Raw genomic sequence first — 18954 nt, 5'->3', positions numbered from 1 at the left:
GACACCTAGCTATTTGATTATTTATTAACCATTCAATCAAGGCACCATGTCACAAGTTAGTCCAGGATGATTGATTGATCGTATGTTCTCTTGAAGTTTTGAAGCCACATACTTGACTATGAAGTCTGAACAGCGAGCGTGGTGCAACCTTTAATGCAAAATGACTTATTACATGACAGGTTAGACACAGATCTCTCCTTCCCTCTCTCTCTGAATCCTCTGTCGTCAATGTGCAAGGATGCCAAATAGGAAGACGATGACCCGGGCTGGGATCCTTTGGAAAACGGTGGTTGCAACTGGTTCTTCAAGTCCCAGGACAACATCTCCTCTGCAATACCCCTCAACTTGGTCTCTTCAGGATTGGATCACCTTCACCTTATCATCATCATCACCACTACCCCATTGACCGCCATTGATGTCAGCCATCACCAATAACTACTGCATCATCTCAGTCAACAACTGCTTAACCAAATACCCGTCCTCCATTTTTTTTTTTTATGAATGAGTATAATTTATTAAATCAGAAATATGAGACAATACAGTAGACCCAAGAGGAGGCACGAGTTGTTACCTCTTCTAACAAGTATTACATCAAATTAAAACAGAATTGACCAGAACTAGAATTACAAAGCAGCCCAAAATAAATGTTCCCTTGAAGCCCCTTGCTTAGCTAACCCATCTGCTAAGGAATTTGCTGATCTTCCCACCCAAAGAAAGGTAACAGTCATGTTTCTTGTGATCCAGTTGACTTTCCTTAACGTATTTCTATGTCGCCACATAGCTGAAGCTGGTTCTTTGAGCCATCCCACAACAATCTCAGAGTCCCCTTCAACTACCAAGTGCTGAACTCCTAATTGTTCTGCAATTTGAATACCCTGCACCGCCTCTAATATCTCAGCTCTATTGGAGTCTCCTATTCCCACGGGGTCTGAAAACAATGCTAATATTTTTCTTTCATTATCTCTCAGCACCCCTCCTATCCTCGATGAGCCTGGGTTTCCTTGGCTACTTCCATCAAAATTCAGCTTTACCCATCCTTCAGGTGGAGGCATCCACACTACAGATTTCCTGTCCTTCCTTGCATGGCTGTTAGACACCACTATCCAATTTCTCCAAAAATCATCAAAGGAGAATGTATGAAATAAGTCCATAGTTCTTAACCAATTGATGGCCCTAGTTAAGATACATTCCTAACAGCTTGAGAGCTTCTTTCCTCTTCCTTAAAAACCTTGCATTTTTTTTTTGATCAATAACACCAGCTTCATTAAATTAAAAGAAAAGAGGGAATATGGATACAAGAGGGGAGATAAAATATCTTAGCTCCCCAAAAACAGAAAACAAAGGGAGTGCGAAGAGAAAAGATTAAAAACTAGCCCAAAATACAGACTCCCTATTCACTCGTTGCTTGGCCAGCCCATCCGCAAATGAGTTGGCACTCCTCTTCACCCAGCTGTACTGAATCTCAATGTCCCTACCCAGCCATAAGAACTGTTTTTTTTTTTCATTGTTAAAATTCCACAAACCATTGTCCTCTGTCTTCAACCAACTAACCACCACCTTCGAATCACTTTCCAGGATCAAACGGCTGATATTTAATTCCTTTGCTCTTCGAATTCCTTCAAGCGCTGCAAGGATCTCAGCCCTAAGTCACCTTCTCCAATAGGGCCAGAGAATAGAGCAATAACAATCCCTTCCTCATTCCTGAAAACTCCTCCAATCCCAGAGGGCCCTGGATTTCTTACACTGCTGCCATCAAAATTCAGCTTTATAAAGCCCGAGGGGGGAGGGGACCAAAATGGACAAAGAGTCCTCTTGCATCTAGCATTAAAAGCAATCTCCTTCCAATTTCTTAGCAAGTCAGCCACAGAAAAATCTGAAAACAACTCCAAAGATTTTAGCCAGTGGACAACCCTTAAAAGGATTCGATCTAACAATTCTTCCAATGTTCTTTCCTTGTCGAAAAAAATGCGTGAGTTTCTTTCTTCCCACAATGACTAGCATACCGTTGCCCTAATACACCTCCACATAGTCTTCCCTCGCTTCTTAGGCCAACTGAAAAAAGGAGAAAACAAACCTTGGACAGTCTCCAGAGGATACCAAGAACACCCAATGCGGGAGAAAACCCACTCCCGTACAGTTTTAGCAGCCTTACAAGAGACCATGAGATGGTAGTCAGATTCCCCATCAGCTTTACAAAGAGCACATCTATTAGGAAGTAGACAATAGTTGGGTCTCTTTCTCTGAAGTAAGTCTAAAGTGTTGATTCTTTCCAGAAAAATTTCCCAACAAAAAAAAACAACCCGAGGAGGAATAGGCCTACTCCAAATTTCCTTAACCGGAAAGGACAACCCAAAGGGGATAGGAGGCTGAGTTAAGGTTTCAAAGAATGAAGCACAAGAAAAGGTACCAAAGCTAGAAGGGGTCCAAAATCTGGTGTCTTCCTCAACAGGGTTTAGGAAGACAATCTCAAGGGAGGCTAGCAAAGTTACCAAGCTATCCATGTCTGTATCCCTAATTGCCCTACGCAGGCCTAGGTTCCACCCAAAGCCAGAAGTGTGAGGTTGAAGGGACCAAGAAAGAAGATATGGGTTCATTTTTCAAGTTTGATAGAGCATACAAGGAAGGAAATTGGTCCTTCAGAGGAGAATCCCCGACCCAAAGTTGTTCCCATAATTTTATTCGGCTACCTGAGTTTAGACCAGATTGTCCACAAGGCGGCTGCTTTAATACATTTCCACATTATTTTTCCTTTTTTGTAGGCCACATAAAAAAGGAAGGATCGAACAACTGACTTAAATCTGTGGTCAGATTCCACCTGCACCCAAACAAAGAGAAAATCCAACTCCAAAAAAGGAACAAGGTACAAGTAAGTGAGAACAATCCTCACCACTAGCCTTGCAAGGTACACACCAGTTAGGGGACAAACACAAAGAAGGCCTTTTCCTCTGCAAGCAGTCTAAGGTATTAATCTTTCTATAAAACACCTCCCAGCAGAAAATAATAACTTTAGGTGGAACCAGTTTAGGCCAAATCTCCTTGGTTGTCTTGACACTGCAACTATGACTGACATTTGTGATTTGAGCATAGTTTTCAAGGTTCCAAGGCGAGGCTAGGAAACAGGGGAGCACCTTGTCACCTAGTTGCCTGCAAGGGAACCTAGGCATCACCTAGGTTTCATAACCATATTCCCTTAATATTATCCATAACTTTCATAAGGTTTGACTTCTTGACAGAACAACGGGCATCAGATTTGGAGAAGCCCTTTTCAGAAGAGGAGGTAAAGAAGGCTTTAGACGAATTGGAAGGGGAAAAGGCTCCAGGCCTCGATGGTTTCACTTCTTCAAGAAGTTTTGGGAGCTTCTTAAGGTTGATGTTTTAAAAGTTCTTGAGGAATTTCATGATTCTGCAGCCTTGGAAAGAAGCTTGAATGCAATGTTTATATCCTTGGTTCCAAAGAAGAAAGGGGCCTCTGATTTGAAGGATTTAAACCAATAAGTTTGGTAGGAACTAGGAAGTATGTACAAAATCTTGGCCAAGATTATAGCCACTCAGTTAAGAAAGGCGATAGATTCCTTGATATCCAAATACCAAGGAGCTTTTGTTCACAACAAGCATATTCATGATGTGGTTTTCATAGTAAATGAGCTAGTTGATTCAAGAAAGAGAAATGGAAGAAATGGTTTGGTCTATAAAATAGGTTTAGAGAAGGCTTACGACCATGTTAATTAATCTTTTTTTGGATTATTTGATGGAAAGAATGCACTTTGGTTCAAAATGGAGAAGCTGGTTGAAAGTTTGCATCTCCACTCCAAGATTCTCGGTCCTTGTTAATGGAGTAACTAGAAGCAATTTCAAAAATTCGAGAGGTTTAAGACAAGGGGATCCCTTATCCCCTCTCCTATTTTTAATAGTAATGGAAGGCCGCCGCAAATTGGTGGATAAGGCGGTGGACTTGGAGCTGTTGGAAGCTTTTGAAGTGAGCCCAAATGGTACTTCCATTCCTATTTTGCAGTATGCTGATGACACACTATTTTTTTGCAAGGCTTCGGAGGAACAAGTGCTTAATCTAAATGCCTTTTCTGGTTTGAAATTGTTTCTGGGTTAAAGGTGAACTTAGCAAAAAGTGAAATGATTGCTGTGGGTGAAGTTTCTAACATTCAGAGGCTGGCTGATCTTTTGGGCTGCAAAGTAGGACTTCTATCCACAAGTTATTTGGGGCTGCCACTTGGTGCCAAGTGCACATCAAAAGCCATTTGGAACCCAATCTTAGAGAGGATGGATAAAAAACCGGCCACTTGGAAGGTTAGGTACCTTTCCAAAGGTGGGGAGATGACTCTTATTAAGAGTGTTTTAGCCAGCCTGTCAACCTATTTTATCTCTTTTTCCAATCCCTTCGGAGGTGGTGGAGGCTTTAGAAAAAAAGATGAGAGTTTTTCTGTGGGTGGGATGGAAAGATTCACACAAGTATCACCTAGTGAATTGGGATCAGATTTGCAAACCCCTTTCACAAGGGGGCTTGGGGATAAGAGATCTAAAGCTCTTCAACACAGCCTTATTAGGCAGTTGGCTCTGGAGGTTTGATGCTGAGCCAAACAACCTTTGGAGGAAGGTAATAGCTGAGAAATTTGGGTTGGATAGTGGGCCTCCTCTTGGGACTTATGGATGCAGATTGCAGCCTATGGAAAGGAATATGTAGAGACCCAGTTCAGACATTGCATCAGGTTTAAAATAGGAGATGGCAGAAGGATCAGGTTTTGGCTGGACCCTTGGACTGGGGAGAGCTCCCTCAAAGAGATATTTCCAAATCTGTTTAATCTGGCAGTTGACAAAGAGGTGCTGGTAGCTGATTCTTATGCACAGAGAGGAGACAACATTTGCTGGACCCCCTCTTTCAGAAGGGACTTTAATGATTGGGAGATTCAGCATGTAGGAAATCTCCTAGCTCTGCTCCAAGAGCAGACTCTGAATTTGCAAAGTCAGGATTCAAGAGTGTGGAAGTGGAATAAATCAGGAGAGTTCTCAGTTAAATCCTTCTACAGTTTTTTAGTCAAAGGAAATCAAGTTCCTTCTCCTAGCTGGGCTATTTGGGAAACGGTGGCACCCTCTAAAATCAATTTTTTTTGCTTGGGTGGCAGCTTTAGAGAAATGCCTCACAAAAGAGATGCTGCTGAAGATAGATTACAAGTGTTTTAGCTACTCTGTAGTCCAGAGAACATCCAGATGCAATTTGCCCCAGATTACAAGGATCATCATCTCTGTTTTGCTACAATCAGCTACAGCTTTGCTCAAAAAAAAGTAGACCTGTCAACTCCCTGTTTTGCTAGAGTATCCGCCAATCCATTTGCTGTCCTTTTAACCCAACCAAATTTAGAGTTAAAACTCTTTGCAAGAATGTCAATCTCCCTGAATGCAAATTTATATTTCCAGGGTACTGAGTTTACTTGCTTAGCCCAAGGGATGACCAATAGTGAATCCCCTTCTACTTCCAGCTCTCTCACTTCTAATTCTACTGCTAACTTCAACCCTTGTAAAATCACCATAATTTCTGCCTGAACCGAATCTCCATACCCAATTAGTCCTGAGAACAAAGCCACAACTTCTCCATGATGATTCTAAAGATCCCCCCTACACCTGCCCTCCCTGGGTTTCCAAAAGAGCTACCATCAAAGTTCAGCTTCAATTTATTTGGCCAATCCCCTATTTTTGTTATAGGAAAAGAAAAGAAAAGGTGGAAGAAGAAAATGCACTGATTAGACAAAATTTTAAATTCTCCCTTACTTATTGGTTCAGCTTTTGAAGTCTTTGAGGGTTCAATACAACATTTAGCAATGTTTGTGTTGATTAAACCCTAACAAATAATAAAATAATAAAAAATTAGTATATAAACACACAACATGAATATTTTAGTTTAATAATGTCTATTTTATAATTATAATCTCAAAAAACTAAGAATATAAAAGTATTTTATAACACAATGTACAAAACTGCTTGGCAATTAGCGAGGTGAGCCTACAAGGGCGCCTTGTCACCTCGGCTCCTGCCAAGGCACCGCCTTGACAATTATGGAGTTGAGCACCATCACTGAATCTGAGCACCACCCCTGCAACATCAGCTATTACCACCCCCTTCACCAACTTTTGTTGCATCAGTATCCTAAGCATCCGCTCCGCCAGAGCCATTTCAAAGTCATCGAAAACACAGTAACACACTTGATTTTCTCACACATGGCATCTAGCAACATCATTTTTCAATTAAAGGCTGCATTGGAGGAGGCCTCTTCCTGAATTCATTTTATACTGTTGCTTTTTATTCAATCAAAAATAGTCATGCCTTTATTTGAGGGAAATTACTCTGGTTGTATCTCTCTGTATTCTGGATAGGTAGGCCTCCGTGTCTTTTTCTGCTATTCTAACTTCAATAATGGATGCTAAACAGAAGGTTGTGACAGGGTTTTTGGTATTATCACTCATGGGTTTCTTCACCTTTCTCTTCTTGGTTACTGATATATTTATTCAGCTGCTATGACTCCATGGCAGTGCATCTCACTCGTATTTACTTCCGCTGACAGAGAGGGTTCGTGTTCATTCTGCTAGCCTTCAGCTTGCCTCGAGGGAGGCTTCAGCAACAATGGAAGGCCATTTACAAGGCTGACTTGCATTTTGTCATTGCCATGGAAGAAGAGAAACGGGAAAGAGAAAAAAAGAAAGAAAACAAAAGTCCAAGTTCACTTGAAAAGAAGTCACTCACATGCAAACAGAATGCTATGGACAACTAGCAGAGGGGTAGTATTTGTTATATTACATCATACCATAAGGACCTTTAAGTAGGTTTTGAAATCTTAGGAGTACATCAAGTATTTGTCAGAAACCTCAGGGGTACTTTAAGTAATTTACCCAAAAACTAGGAATGCAAATGGGTCGGACCAGATTTGAAGCAGGGTATATCCCGAGTCCGATCTGATAATACAAAACCTAGACCTGATCTGATCCAAATATCTGATCGGATCTTACAAATAGCGATTCGAATCCAAATCCATTAAGGATGTCAGATATCCGAATTTGATCCAATTAGATTTAATTTCTGAAAATTTTAATAAATTATTAAAATATAAAAACCTAACAGTTTATATAAAGAAAACAAAAAATACAAGTATTTTTCAACTATTTTCATCATATATATTAATATATGCACGTATTTTTTATAAAAAGTTACAAAAAATGCAATAAAATATATGGGTCGGATCGGAGCAGATCCTTTCAGATCGGATAGTGGTTATCCAAATTCGATCCGATTGAAATCCGATTTTCAATCAGATCCGGTCCAATCCAAAAATCCAACAAGGGGTTATACAAATCCAACAAAAAAAAAATCATATTCGGATCGGATCAGATCATGATCCCCATTTGCACCCCTGCAAAAAACAATGAAGCAAGAAAATCCTTGACATCTAATGGTGATGAAATTTTTTTTCCTTCAATTTCTTTTTTTATAATAGCTAAAAGCTACTAATAGGCTAGTCAAACCAACCTGAAATCCATGTCAAATAATGGCCTAGATCAGACCAACCCTCAGTCCCATGGCTATAGAACATTATTATCTCTTGCTGCCTCATTGAACATTACAAAGATGTCAACTTCCTACTGCCTTCTAGTCTAGAAAAGAAGACATGTAACTGCCAAGACTTAAGGTTTTCATGTTGTAAAGGTTGATATTGAGAATCCCCAGTTCATGAGCTAGTTCCAAAGTGAGTTCAGAGTAGGAATATTTGAAAGAATATAAATATATTTAAAATGAGCAAAATAAATTTGTTTTTTATTTTTCCAGAGAAGTTTAGATTCATATCATTTCTAGGCTCTGATGTGGCAGTATCCAGTATGTCAGCATTTCTGTGACAGGCTGTATGCAGTAGTATTCTCAGTTATACAAGTAGAAAGTAAACTGACTTGACATTCTCATAATTCAATGGAGTTCATTGCACATATTAAAAACACAAAAAAAGGTAAAAAATGGAAACATCATAATTCAATGGAGTTCTCTAATAGCTTAATAGGTAGTATTCAGTAATGTTCCCACTTATACAAGTTGGAAGTAAGTTGATTTCACAGTCCCATAAATTCAATTGAAACATTCATCCATGCCTTACCCCAACTACATGGGGTCAGCTACATGAATCCTGTTTCACCAATCCGTTCTATTAAAAACCCCATAAATTCAATAGAATCAATTGCATATATGTAAAAGCACAAGGATATCAAGAATCTAGCACCCCCTGACATCATGACTAGCGTTTCCAATATACATGGACCTTCAAGGCCTCAGGTCTCCATAGCAACACGGCCCGCAATATTCACTGACTCGATAACAATATGTTTAGCAGCAGATAGGAGATTTAGCAATCTTATTGATATCACAACTATGATTTACCCAGCAAGGTTCCAGACCTAGGCAAGATATTTTCTAATTCAAGAACAATGTGCATTTAGAAGCAAAACGGTTGTATATTAGTTATAGCATTTGCACTGCTTTGTAAGCTTCTATGTCCCTTGGTCTCATTTTCAATAATAATAGAATATGGATACTCACTGTGATTTGGTTAAAACTCCGGTTGACTGCAGTCTGCACCATCTTCCTCCAGACATCACTGGTCACCCATGCATCTGTTGTTATCACCTGGAGCAGAAGTTATAATTCATTGTCATTTGTAAAATCTCAATTTTCAATTTGAACTTTCTGAGATTATTAGAGTTCAGTGAACAAGACATACACCAAGCATGGTAGCCATATTTGGGTGGATCATGCCAGAACCTTTTGCCATTCCCCCAATTCTTATGCAAGTTCCTCCAACCTATGCAAACCAACAATTGCGATCATGGAAATGACATCATGTTAAAATTGTCAGGAGCATGAAAATTTAGTACATACAAAATAATGCTCCCACAAAGTGTTTTTTTTATGTTACCTCTCTGTTCAAGTAATTAAGGTGTTATGCCAGCATGACTTCTTTTATTTAAGATGCAACAGAACTCAGAAAGCACAAGAAATATCATAAAAATGAATAATATATCTTGGTGCAATGCTTATGAGAATGGATGGATTTTCTTTTACAAAAGAAACTGCGAGCAAAACTTCTTCAAGGTAGACATTAGAAAATATATGTATACAGCACAACTTGACTGTCATTTTGTATTATAGAAATCCGGTCTTTCAAACTTAAACTAGACACTAAACTGAAATCTTGAAGTTTTTTTTTCTTTGCTTTTGGGGGGCAAATAACAGTTCTTAAACAATTTTATCAAAGAGCTTTTCACAAGTAACAATAATTCAATAGTTTTTTTTTAAAGATAGGGAAAACAAAGCAATTCCACTCAAATTACACACTAGAGCCTAAGCTGCCAAATCATTCAACTCTACACTGCAATTTTTTATTTTTACATTGTTTGCCTCTTTCCCTGGTTCGCCCCAAAGAGCCCACTAAGGGTCTGTTTGTTAATAGCTGAAGTGGCCGAACTGAAAAGCTTATTGCTTTGTCTTTTAGTGAATAAGAATGAGGTTATGAGATCCTAAATGGATGAAAGCTGAAGTTGGGTAGATCATTATACCTTGATATTTTAGTATTTAATTCTTTTATCCACCAAAAGACAAAGCAATAAGTCATCAAGTTTAGCAACTTCAGTCATAAGCCATTATCAATGGCCCCTTTTTTCTTTTTTTTGATCAAACACTTTCATTAATTTACCATAAGAAAAGTTACAAAAGGAAGACAAACACACTTATCTTCCAAGTACAACAAAGGACCTCAAGAAAAAGGAAAAAGAATAGGAAGAGACACTAAAGTTACAGCTTAGCCCAAAACATTGAATCCCTTTCTGCCCCTTGTTTAGCTAAACCATCAGCTAGAGAATTGGCTGATCTTTAACCTGGCACATCTTAACTTCCATCTCTTGCACCAACCACTTAAATTTCCTCCTTTCATTGTTGTAATTCCATAAGCCGTTGTTGTCTTTATCCAGCCACCCTATCACCACCTCCGAATCCCCTTCAATTAGGAGTTTCCTGATGCTCATCTCCTTAGCTTTCTGGACTCCTTCCATAACCACAAAGATCTCAACTCTAAGGGAGTCACCCACTCCAATTGGGCCTGAGAACATGGCAGAGATGACCTCATTCTCATCCCTAAAGACACCCCCAATCCCTGATTGTCCAGGATTCCTCCTACTACTCCCATCAAAGTTTAGTTTCATGAGTCCAGCAAGTGGAGGGGTCCAAGACACATTCATTACTGACTTGGTCTGTGTGCATTTTGCTATTTCACCCCACTTCCTCAACATGTCATCCACTGTGTAATCTTTGAATAACTCCAAAGATTTCAGTCACTGTACAACCCTAATATGTATGATAGCCCTCAGTTCTTCCACCCTCTCTCAGCTTCTGAGAATATCCTGGAATTTCTTTCTTCCCATAGTGTCCAACATACTGCAGCCCTCAGTCCTCTCCACATAGTCCTTCCCCTTTTCATACGCTACCTGAAAAAAGAAGGGGAAAAAAGGCCCTGCAAGTCTGATGGAGGGTTCCAACTACACCCAAAGAGGAAAAAAGCTCAATCCCAAATTGACATCGCCAAATGGCAAGACACCAGTAGGTGAAAACCAGTCTCCCCATTCGCTTTACATAGAATACACCAATGAGGTGACAAGCAAGTAATGGGTCTCTTATTTTGGAGTAGATCACTAGTGTTGAATCTTTCCAAATAGGCTTCCCAACAAAAACTATCCATGTCAAATGGATCAACACATGGTGTTATTATTAAATAATAAAATACATAAAATTCTAGAAAATATAGAAATTTGTAGATAATTTTGGGTACATTCTATAATATTATATATTCATCATATAAAAAAAAATGTGATTAATGAGAATTATTTTCATTAATGATAGAAATGGAATAAAAATTAGAATAAAAAATAAAGAGCATTAATGTCTAACACATGACACTACTAACCATGTCAAATGGTTCAATGATTTAATTAGCTAGGTCATTGTAGGCAAGTAGTTTGGTAGGGATGCAAATAGATCAAATTGGATTTGAATCAAGGTATATTTGAATTCGATTCGATCCGAAGATCTGATCGGATCTCATAAATATTGATTCAAATCTGAATCCGATCAATATGATGGATATCCGAATCTGATATGACCCGATTTAATTAAAAATAATAATAAATTATTAAAAGAAAAAGAAAATATAATAGTTGAAATAAAGAAAAACAAAAAAAATGTCTTTTTCAACTATTTTCATCATATAAGAAGTTTACAAAATGCAATATAAATAACATATATATTATATATAAATGATATATATATATATACATATAATTGATTTGACCACAATATTAAAAACCAATATTCAAACAATATATTGGAATTGCATTTCCTCTTGGTAAATAAGTAATTTTTATTATCTCATAAATTAAATAATAAAAATAAAAATATAGAATTTTTTATAAATTTTATAAAAAAAATTGAACATGCATTAATATTATATATTCTTTATATTAAACAAAAATATGTTTAAAAAATAAGAATTATTGTTAGTATAGATAGAAATAGCTAAAATACGAAGAAAAAAATGAATTAATGTCTTAATCATAGTTAGGGGTGGCCACAAGCCGAGCTCTTCACGATCTACTCGAGCTTGGCTCATGAAAAGCTCGGCTCGGCTCGGCTCAGCTTTTATATATAATAAACATATTATAATTCTTAATTTTTTAAATATCAAATAAAAATATTTTTTATATATAATTTTTTATTTTTATAAAATATTTTTTCTCAAATCGAGCTTGAGCCGAGCCGAGCCAAGCTCGAGCCTTGTACTATTCGGCTCGGCTCGAATCCACCCCTAATCATAGTCCATTTTCCTGGTTAAATAGGTTAATGGTTAAATCAGTAAGGTCATTTGGTTGCTGACGATTATCATCATCATCATTTGATATTGTCATGTGCAACGCGCGTACATTTTTACTAGTCTATACAAAAAGAATTAAGCAAACCTCTGACTCAATGGCCACAGTCTTGCTCACAAGATCAGTGGTTGTAATTGCTACTGCTGCAGAATCTGCCCTGCATGCCGACCAAAACAAATCAGAATTTTATACAATATATAGGAATAGTAGAAATAAAAGGCATATCACATCTGTGTTTAATTATTCATACAAACTCAAGGCAAAGGGAAGAAACAAAAAAAGTGAGGCATAATAACATTTCATGTTGTAGAAATTAAAATGTGAAAATAACAGAATGCAAACAAGCTCCTTCACAAACAAGAAGATGTCAACTTGTCAAACCAGAAGTTGAATGAATGAGAGTGGTGAAAAGAAATACCCCTCAGTAGTTGATGACAACAAACCAACTAGCTTTGGAAGTGAACTTAGAAGAGCATCCTGCATAAAATAATATAAATGGATCAAGGAAATCAGATCCCAAGATTAATGATAGGTTGGAAATCTCCAAGTTGAATCTCAAGAAGGTAAAACGCAGCATCCATATGCCAGATATAAGGTATAGAACACATAGCAAACAAAGGCAATGTCTCTACATCTACCTTCTTTATTCGTTGCCCAATCACACCAGTAGATTCAATTAAAACTTCCTCTAGTCTAAGTTCAAGAAGCTGCAACAACAAGATGGTTACATTAGCAGAACAGAAACATCCAATCTGTGCATGACCAAACTTGATAACTTGGTATTTTAACACTTGAAGTTCAAATACCTTTGCAACAGCACTTGCACATTCTATCACATCCTGATAACCTGCATCACCCTGGGATAAATTGGATGATCACCTTAAGTGTATGACAATCAATTCTTCATAGAGTGCAAAAGCCATTGGAACTCAAATTCTCATAGATTCAGTGGAAAAAATAAGCACAGAAGCATAAGATTTATAGAGAAACTATGAGAACTGCAACCTTCTATGGTAATGGACTAGAAAAATGTGTAAAAGATTTTCAAGTTCTTTTTTTTTTTGATAAATAAAGATTTTCAAGTTCTTTTTATGCACGACAATGTTCATACTAAAATCTAAGATAAAAAAGGATCATTGGCTAATGGTTAACTGAGTGCCAGAACCAAGGATCAAAATATAGCAACGTATTGGGGCATATCAGCCAAATACAACCCTCCAATATGCCCCTATGCTCAGTATTTTGGGGTCCCACCTATTTCAGGGGGGTAGACGGGGGCCTTAAACTGACCCCCTCCGCCCCAAACCAGTGTGAAAGAAAAAAATTAAAAAAAATAAATAAAGGCAGCCTTTGATACAGGCCGATACACCCCATCTGGCGTATTGACCTGTATCGATATTTTGAACCTTGGCTAGAACAAATATGGCTTAAAAAATGATAACAAAAGTGCTTACTGTTGCAGCATTTGCTTGGCCAGCATTTATTAACACCGCACGTGCCTGAAAAGATAGCAATATGAAGATATTGAAGAATGTAATATCCACAAAACACTAAAAGTTGCCGTTATCAAGAATATAAAGAATGAAAATAATTTCTCCCACCAAAGTAGTTGGTTATTGACCATATAAAGACACACCATTTTCTTTTAAGTTGCCTTGTTAGAGACAGATACACATGTCATATATACTTATGAATAACTCTACAAATAATATAAATCCAATGTGCCAGTTACCTTGATTCCTATAGACTAAATATGTGGTTTACAATTAGACGTGCATCACCTCACATATACTATTCAGTGGAATACTGAAATGCTCAGACCAATTCATTTATTTAGAATTGAACAATTGAATTAATTGAAGATAGTAATAAATATTTGTAATTGAACAATGACATGAAATCTACATAAAGTAAAATCATCAATTTATAGGTCTTAGCTAAGAGATTTCCATGGTTAAACCATCAAAGAATGAGAGGAAAATAATATAAGAACACAAGGGATGTTGTCTATATAGTTGCAACCACCCAATCAGATGAAACTTTATTCTAGAATATGCGGATCTTAGTTCATATCAACTAAACTCTACCTTAATTGCAATTATTTGGGGTCAGAAATACACAAATCATATCTGACATGTGCAACTCTCATACTATGCTACAGACTGCTTTTCACTAATTGGCCTAGTAATTTTTTACAAAAAAAAAAAAGAAAAAAACTTTTTTTATCAGTGTAGTCTAAGCAAATACATATCTTTTATTGGTGTAATTCTGAACAGAAATCCAAAATGGATAGGGCCTGGGCCCTGATACAGTTCCACTGGCATACCATTTTTGACTTATCCAGCATCTGTTTGCAGTATAAAACCGGTGCAGCTGAAACTACATTTGTCGTAAATGCCCCTGAGAACAAACGAGTATGAGATGATTAGGAGTCTGTGAATTTTAAATATTGGTACTATGTACTATCCAATCTGTTTCTTTTTCTAAATCAAGTGGTGGGAAGATATCAACAGCTTACAAATCAACTACAGATTTGAAGAGACAATAACCGGTTCTAAAGCAAGATCAAGGATTAGGTTTTGTTTCAGTTTCCAGAGCATCCGGAAGGAAATATGTGGATAAGAAAAATCCTAAGTTTTTTTTTCTATAATTGATACTAATAGGAGAATGGTTAATTGTTTATAGGTGCTTTAGAAGAAAAGAAAAGAGCCAGATGGAGAAAGGATAGTGGAAATGAAAAGAATTTAAAATAACAAAGATATTATTGATAAGTTTTCTTGAAATTTCACCAAAATTTTGGAGAAATTTTCTGTTTCAAACCAGGTCCAAACCCAATGTTAAGAAAAAATTTAAATCCTTGAGAAATGTATAGGTCCAAGCCTATCTTAGACAAGATGAGTAAAGTTGGAAATATTTCAGGTAAACAAAATCACCTGCAGCAACAGCATCAACGTCACATGTTACAAGTGCAAGGTCAGGCTTCTCTCCCTTTGCACGCAACCCACCATACATCCCTGCAGCCTTGAATCCCTTTGCAGCAGTAACGCCTCCCGGAATCTACATTGTTAAAGCTATTAGTAAATTATAGGGGTTGAATTCATGATTTTCACAGGCTTGAGAATCCGTTTTACCTACTACCATGTACGTGACGTTTTAGCAGTTAACATCTAAATGTAGAATATAGGAAATACCACAGCTACAATACTGAGAATCACCAACAACCGGATGCAAAAGGCAAAGCTTGGTAGGCACAACAATATGTTATTGTAGACACCGAAAAAGAGAAATACGAAAAAAAATTATCACAAACCTCACCTGTTTCCATGGTCCCTCTGGCAGGAGAATCGGAGCTGCAGGTATATAGTTTGAAGCTTCCTTCAGACTCGAATATACAGAAAAGACCCTAAAGTGACGGAGAAAATAAACAAGCGAACTCTGGCGCTGCAAAATATCCATTTCTTACTTAACAATAAAACTAACGATAACCACTTGGAAACACTACCAATACGCACTTAAACCCCTCAAATTGACATAAAAGAACATGGTTTCTTCAACCCACCTTTCCGCAACCAACTTCTGGAACTTTGAGCGTAATGTGGTGATGGACAGATAATGCCATTCGAAAGAAACGATGCACGAACTGGGGAATGGGTTTAGTAGTGGCGATTAGGGTTTATTCTAAGGACGAGCTCTCTGTGTCTCTGCCGCCGTGCACAATCAATCGAAGTGAGTGAGGCAAAGTAAAGATTTTGTAAGATTCTATTAGAGCTCAGTAAGCGCTGGATATATTCTAGTTATAGTTCTAGTAGAAAAAAAGAATAATGCGGGACATATTCCTCTCTCTCTCTCTCTTTTTTCTCGTTCTTTCAAGCATCCGTTCTCTTTCGAATCCTAACCTCGCACGTGATATGGAAAATAGAATCTATAAATGTTACTCAATGCTCCATCGGACATAATAAAAGCAAAAACTCCACATACATTCTGCTGCAAGTCTTTGCATCCAGCCGCAGATTAGAAACATATCTCATTACATGAATTCAAGATATTCCGAATGTACAGGTGACGCCTTTTGCGCAGAGTTTTTGCTTGATTCGCGGGAGATCCGGTCGGTCTGTCTGTCTTCGCCATCACGACTGTGTCTTCATGGCTGCAACTCCTAGCAGCAGTGGTAGCGCAGGATCATGACAACAAGGGAAGTATGATAGAGATATGAGAAGACATCACCAATGAACTTGTTAGAGATTTTTTTTTTCCTTTTTTCGGCGATTATCACTGGTGAAAATGTCAGTTTTCTCATTGCTGGGAATATCTCACCAGATAAAGTCATTTTTTCCTTTTCTGGCGATGACCAAATGTGTTTCTGGGCCATTATATTTTAAGAGAAAATGGCAAGAAAAAAATAAGATAAAGAAAATTTAGTGGGACATTTTGGTGATGTAATACTTTTCATTATTCGACATAGCAGTCTAGGGGATATTATGGAAACGCAAAAGTTTGGTCTTGTCACTAAGCCCATAGTACATGGGGATCGTTATAACTTACCCAAAGAATTAAAGCTCCCCTCATAATTCACCTAAACATTCCACGGCCTGCTGAACAGCTAAAGTGTTCAGTTAATCTGAATTCTACTGTCACATGATTTTTTCCTGAAAAAAATGGATAAATTCATCGGATTATGTTTGGTGACATTATGCTACCAAAATATGAAATGAAGAAGACAACCGCAACATGATTTAGAAGGGAAATATGGATATTTACCATTTAGGGAGCGTTCTTTTTTCGGATTTGAAGCGAGGGAAAAGTTGGTCAATGGGATTTTGGTTCCCATGGACCAAGAATCCTATGTTCTCTTTTCAGTTTTATGTGGAGATTAATGAGAGTTTATTTTATTGGGTATCACTTACCCAAGAAAGTGAAACCCATGTTCTAAATGGATAAATAACTTTTCCACATCGAGGGAAAGTTACCAACACTTGAATGGAACAAAAATGCTCATTTTAATAATGGATTTCTATAGAAAAAATGGTCATTACCTTATTTACCCAAAAAATAAAAAAGCATAGGTAAATGCACTTACCTGGATAAGTGTTTCACAGGAAAAATTTATCCAAGTAATTGCATTTACCTGGATAAATAATTTACCAAAAAGCGAAGGGAGGCTTAACTTTTAGACATATCTAATACACCAAATGATGCACATAGGAGTATTCTTTTTCCCAACGGATTCTCCTTTGAAAAGGAGAAACAGCAGCGTTCACAATTCACATACAAACGAGTTTTTAATGCCATACACCTCAACCACAGCTTCACTGAATTCCTATCAGGCTCCGGGATCCACCACCACAAAATTGAACCAAACCAAGCTCCTCTGCCAATCTCACAAAATCGTATCCCATTAGAAAGCAGCTTCCAAATAAAGAGTTGAATTTTGGGATACAAAGGTACCCTACACTATACTGCCCAGGATGTCGTACCCCGATTTCACACTATACTGCCCAGTTTTTTCCCACACCCATATCCATTTGTCTTCACGTCCACCATGACTAGAGAAGTGAATCTGCTTATTGCCCGACAGACATGTGTAACTCTTGGCTCTTTCTCTTGTATTACCAAAACAAGTTGTGACAATTGAAAGTTGGGTTAGAAACCATGGCTCAACATTGACAAATTTGCACCCGCAGGTGTAATCTGGAGCATGCATGACAAAAATGTATGCATCATAATATTGGTACCTGTTAGTATTAATGCACATTTGGCAAATTGACATTCTCATTCTCATTCATACTTTTACAATGCGCATCCATCATTTCTTTGTGAGCTTTTTCTTCACTATCTTTCCTTCATATATTTTACATGCAACCAATTGTCTATCTAGTCCTAAATCAATGATAGCCACTGCACTCAGAAACAAAATGGCAGAAAAAAAATACAATAGAAAAATAACAAATAAAAAATTAACCAAATTCACAGAATCTTAGTTTTGGAACAACCATACAAGGAGATACTGTTATTCTGTTATTTGCTATGCTGCCTTCTCTAGCATTGAAAGTGCCCCGGAAAATCATTAGCTGGAGGTCCTTTGTATACTTCAATAACTGCCCAAAATTTATTTTCATAGTTATTTTCAGCTTTCCTCGGAAGCAGGAAGCACAAGATTTTCCACATTCAAAGAACAAAGTAGCCTCTCAATGCATGAAAACAATGCTTGAAAATAACCCTACAAAACAAGAGTTAAAACTATACTCAACCAACTGAAGGCCAAAACCAGTATTATATTACACCAATATTGAATGAACATCAATACATAGCCAACAAGCATATGCAAAGACTATATTAAGGTTGTTTCCTTCACATTGGGAATTTGGTGCTGCCTAGCAATTTTCCCCTTTGAATAAATTTCTTGCAAGGCAAAAAAACAAAGAAATAAAAACATGAAACAGACAACTGAACAAGGCAATGACAAAATAAATCTACCTAAGCAGAAAAGTTTTATGCCTGTATGCATGGTTGCCAACTCGTTTCTTGACTTCTTGTACAGGATGAGGGAAATCCCATGAGAATAGGAAGAGGGGGATGGATTCCACTAAGTCTGGGGGCATCAAGAATTACACAGGCCCAAAGCTGAGGGATCTTTAAGGTATGCTCCAAGCAGCATGCTTCAATAAACTCACTTTTATGAAGAGAAAATGCCAAGGACAGCTAGTATGTGCCCCACATGGATTCCATTTGCAAGATATTTTGGCTATTTCTTCCTTGTTCGTTCTCATTCTCTTTCAAAGATGTTAGCTAATGTGGCTTTTAATGCCTTCCTATCATGACAAATATGAACTTACCTAGAAGCAAAATAAATGACACGTTTTCCTTCTTTTCCTATTTTTTTTCAAGGTATATTAAGAGCTGCTAAAGGAAAATTTTACAAGACTAAGAAGTTGCAGGATTGTTTGCCTTACTCCAAAGAAAAGGGAAGAGCAGGATATAGGGTGGAGGACTAAAA

The 18954-nt window shown here is 37.5% G+C and overlaps 1 protein-coding gene and 1 pseudogene across 2 annotated transcripts in view; both read right to left on the bottom strand.

The window, feature by feature from the left end:
* The window catches only part of LOC104594597 (arginine biosynthesis protein ArgJ family), a 33932-nt gene extending 17626 nt beyond the window's left edge, over positions 1 to 16306 (bottom strand). The window contains exons 1-11 of the mRNA XM_010254966.3: positions 15520 to 16306; positions 15276 to 15401; positions 14894 to 15017; positions 14287 to 14360; positions 13415 to 13459; positions 12767 to 12817; positions 12599 to 12667; positions 12379 to 12437; positions 12048 to 12117; positions 8765 to 8845; positions 8584 to 8670 (exon numbers count right to left, since the gene is read on the bottom strand). Coding sequence (XP_010253268.1) covers positions 8584 to 8670; positions 8765 to 8845; positions 12048 to 12117; positions 12379 to 12437; positions 12599 to 12667; positions 12767 to 12817; positions 13415 to 13459; positions 14287 to 14360; positions 14894 to 15017; positions 15276 to 15401; positions 15520 to 15579 — 846 coding nt within the window. The 5' untranslated portion in view covers positions 15580 to 16306. The remainder of the gene's footprint in view (positions 1 to 8583; positions 8671 to 8764; positions 8846 to 12047; positions 12118 to 12378; positions 12438 to 12598; positions 12668 to 12766; positions 12818 to 13414; positions 13460 to 14286; positions 14361 to 14893; positions 15018 to 15275; positions 15402 to 15519) is intronic.
* A 1607-nt stretch (positions 16307 to 17913) lies between these two features.
* The window catches only part of LOC104594595 (increased DNA methylation 1-like), a 38275-nt pseudogene continuing 37234 nt past the window's right edge, over positions 17914 to 18954 (bottom strand). Inside the window, exon 18 of the transcript XR_016082851.1 lies at positions 17914 to 18177. The product of XR_016082851.1 is annotated as an increased DNA methylation 1-like (transcript). The remainder of the gene's footprint in view (positions 18178 to 18954) is intronic.

Source organism: Nelumbo nucifera, chromosome 2, assembly GCF_055504915.1.
Source record: "Nelumbo nucifera cultivar China Antique chromosome 2, China Antique-T2T, whole genome shotgun sequence".
Classification (NCBI taxonomy): domain Eukaryota; kingdom Viridiplantae; phylum Streptophyta; class Magnoliopsida; order Proteales; family Nelumbonaceae; genus Nelumbo; species Nelumbo nucifera.
Note: the sequence above shows the minus strand (reverse complement) of the source record. Positions and strands in the feature narration are given on the sequence as shown.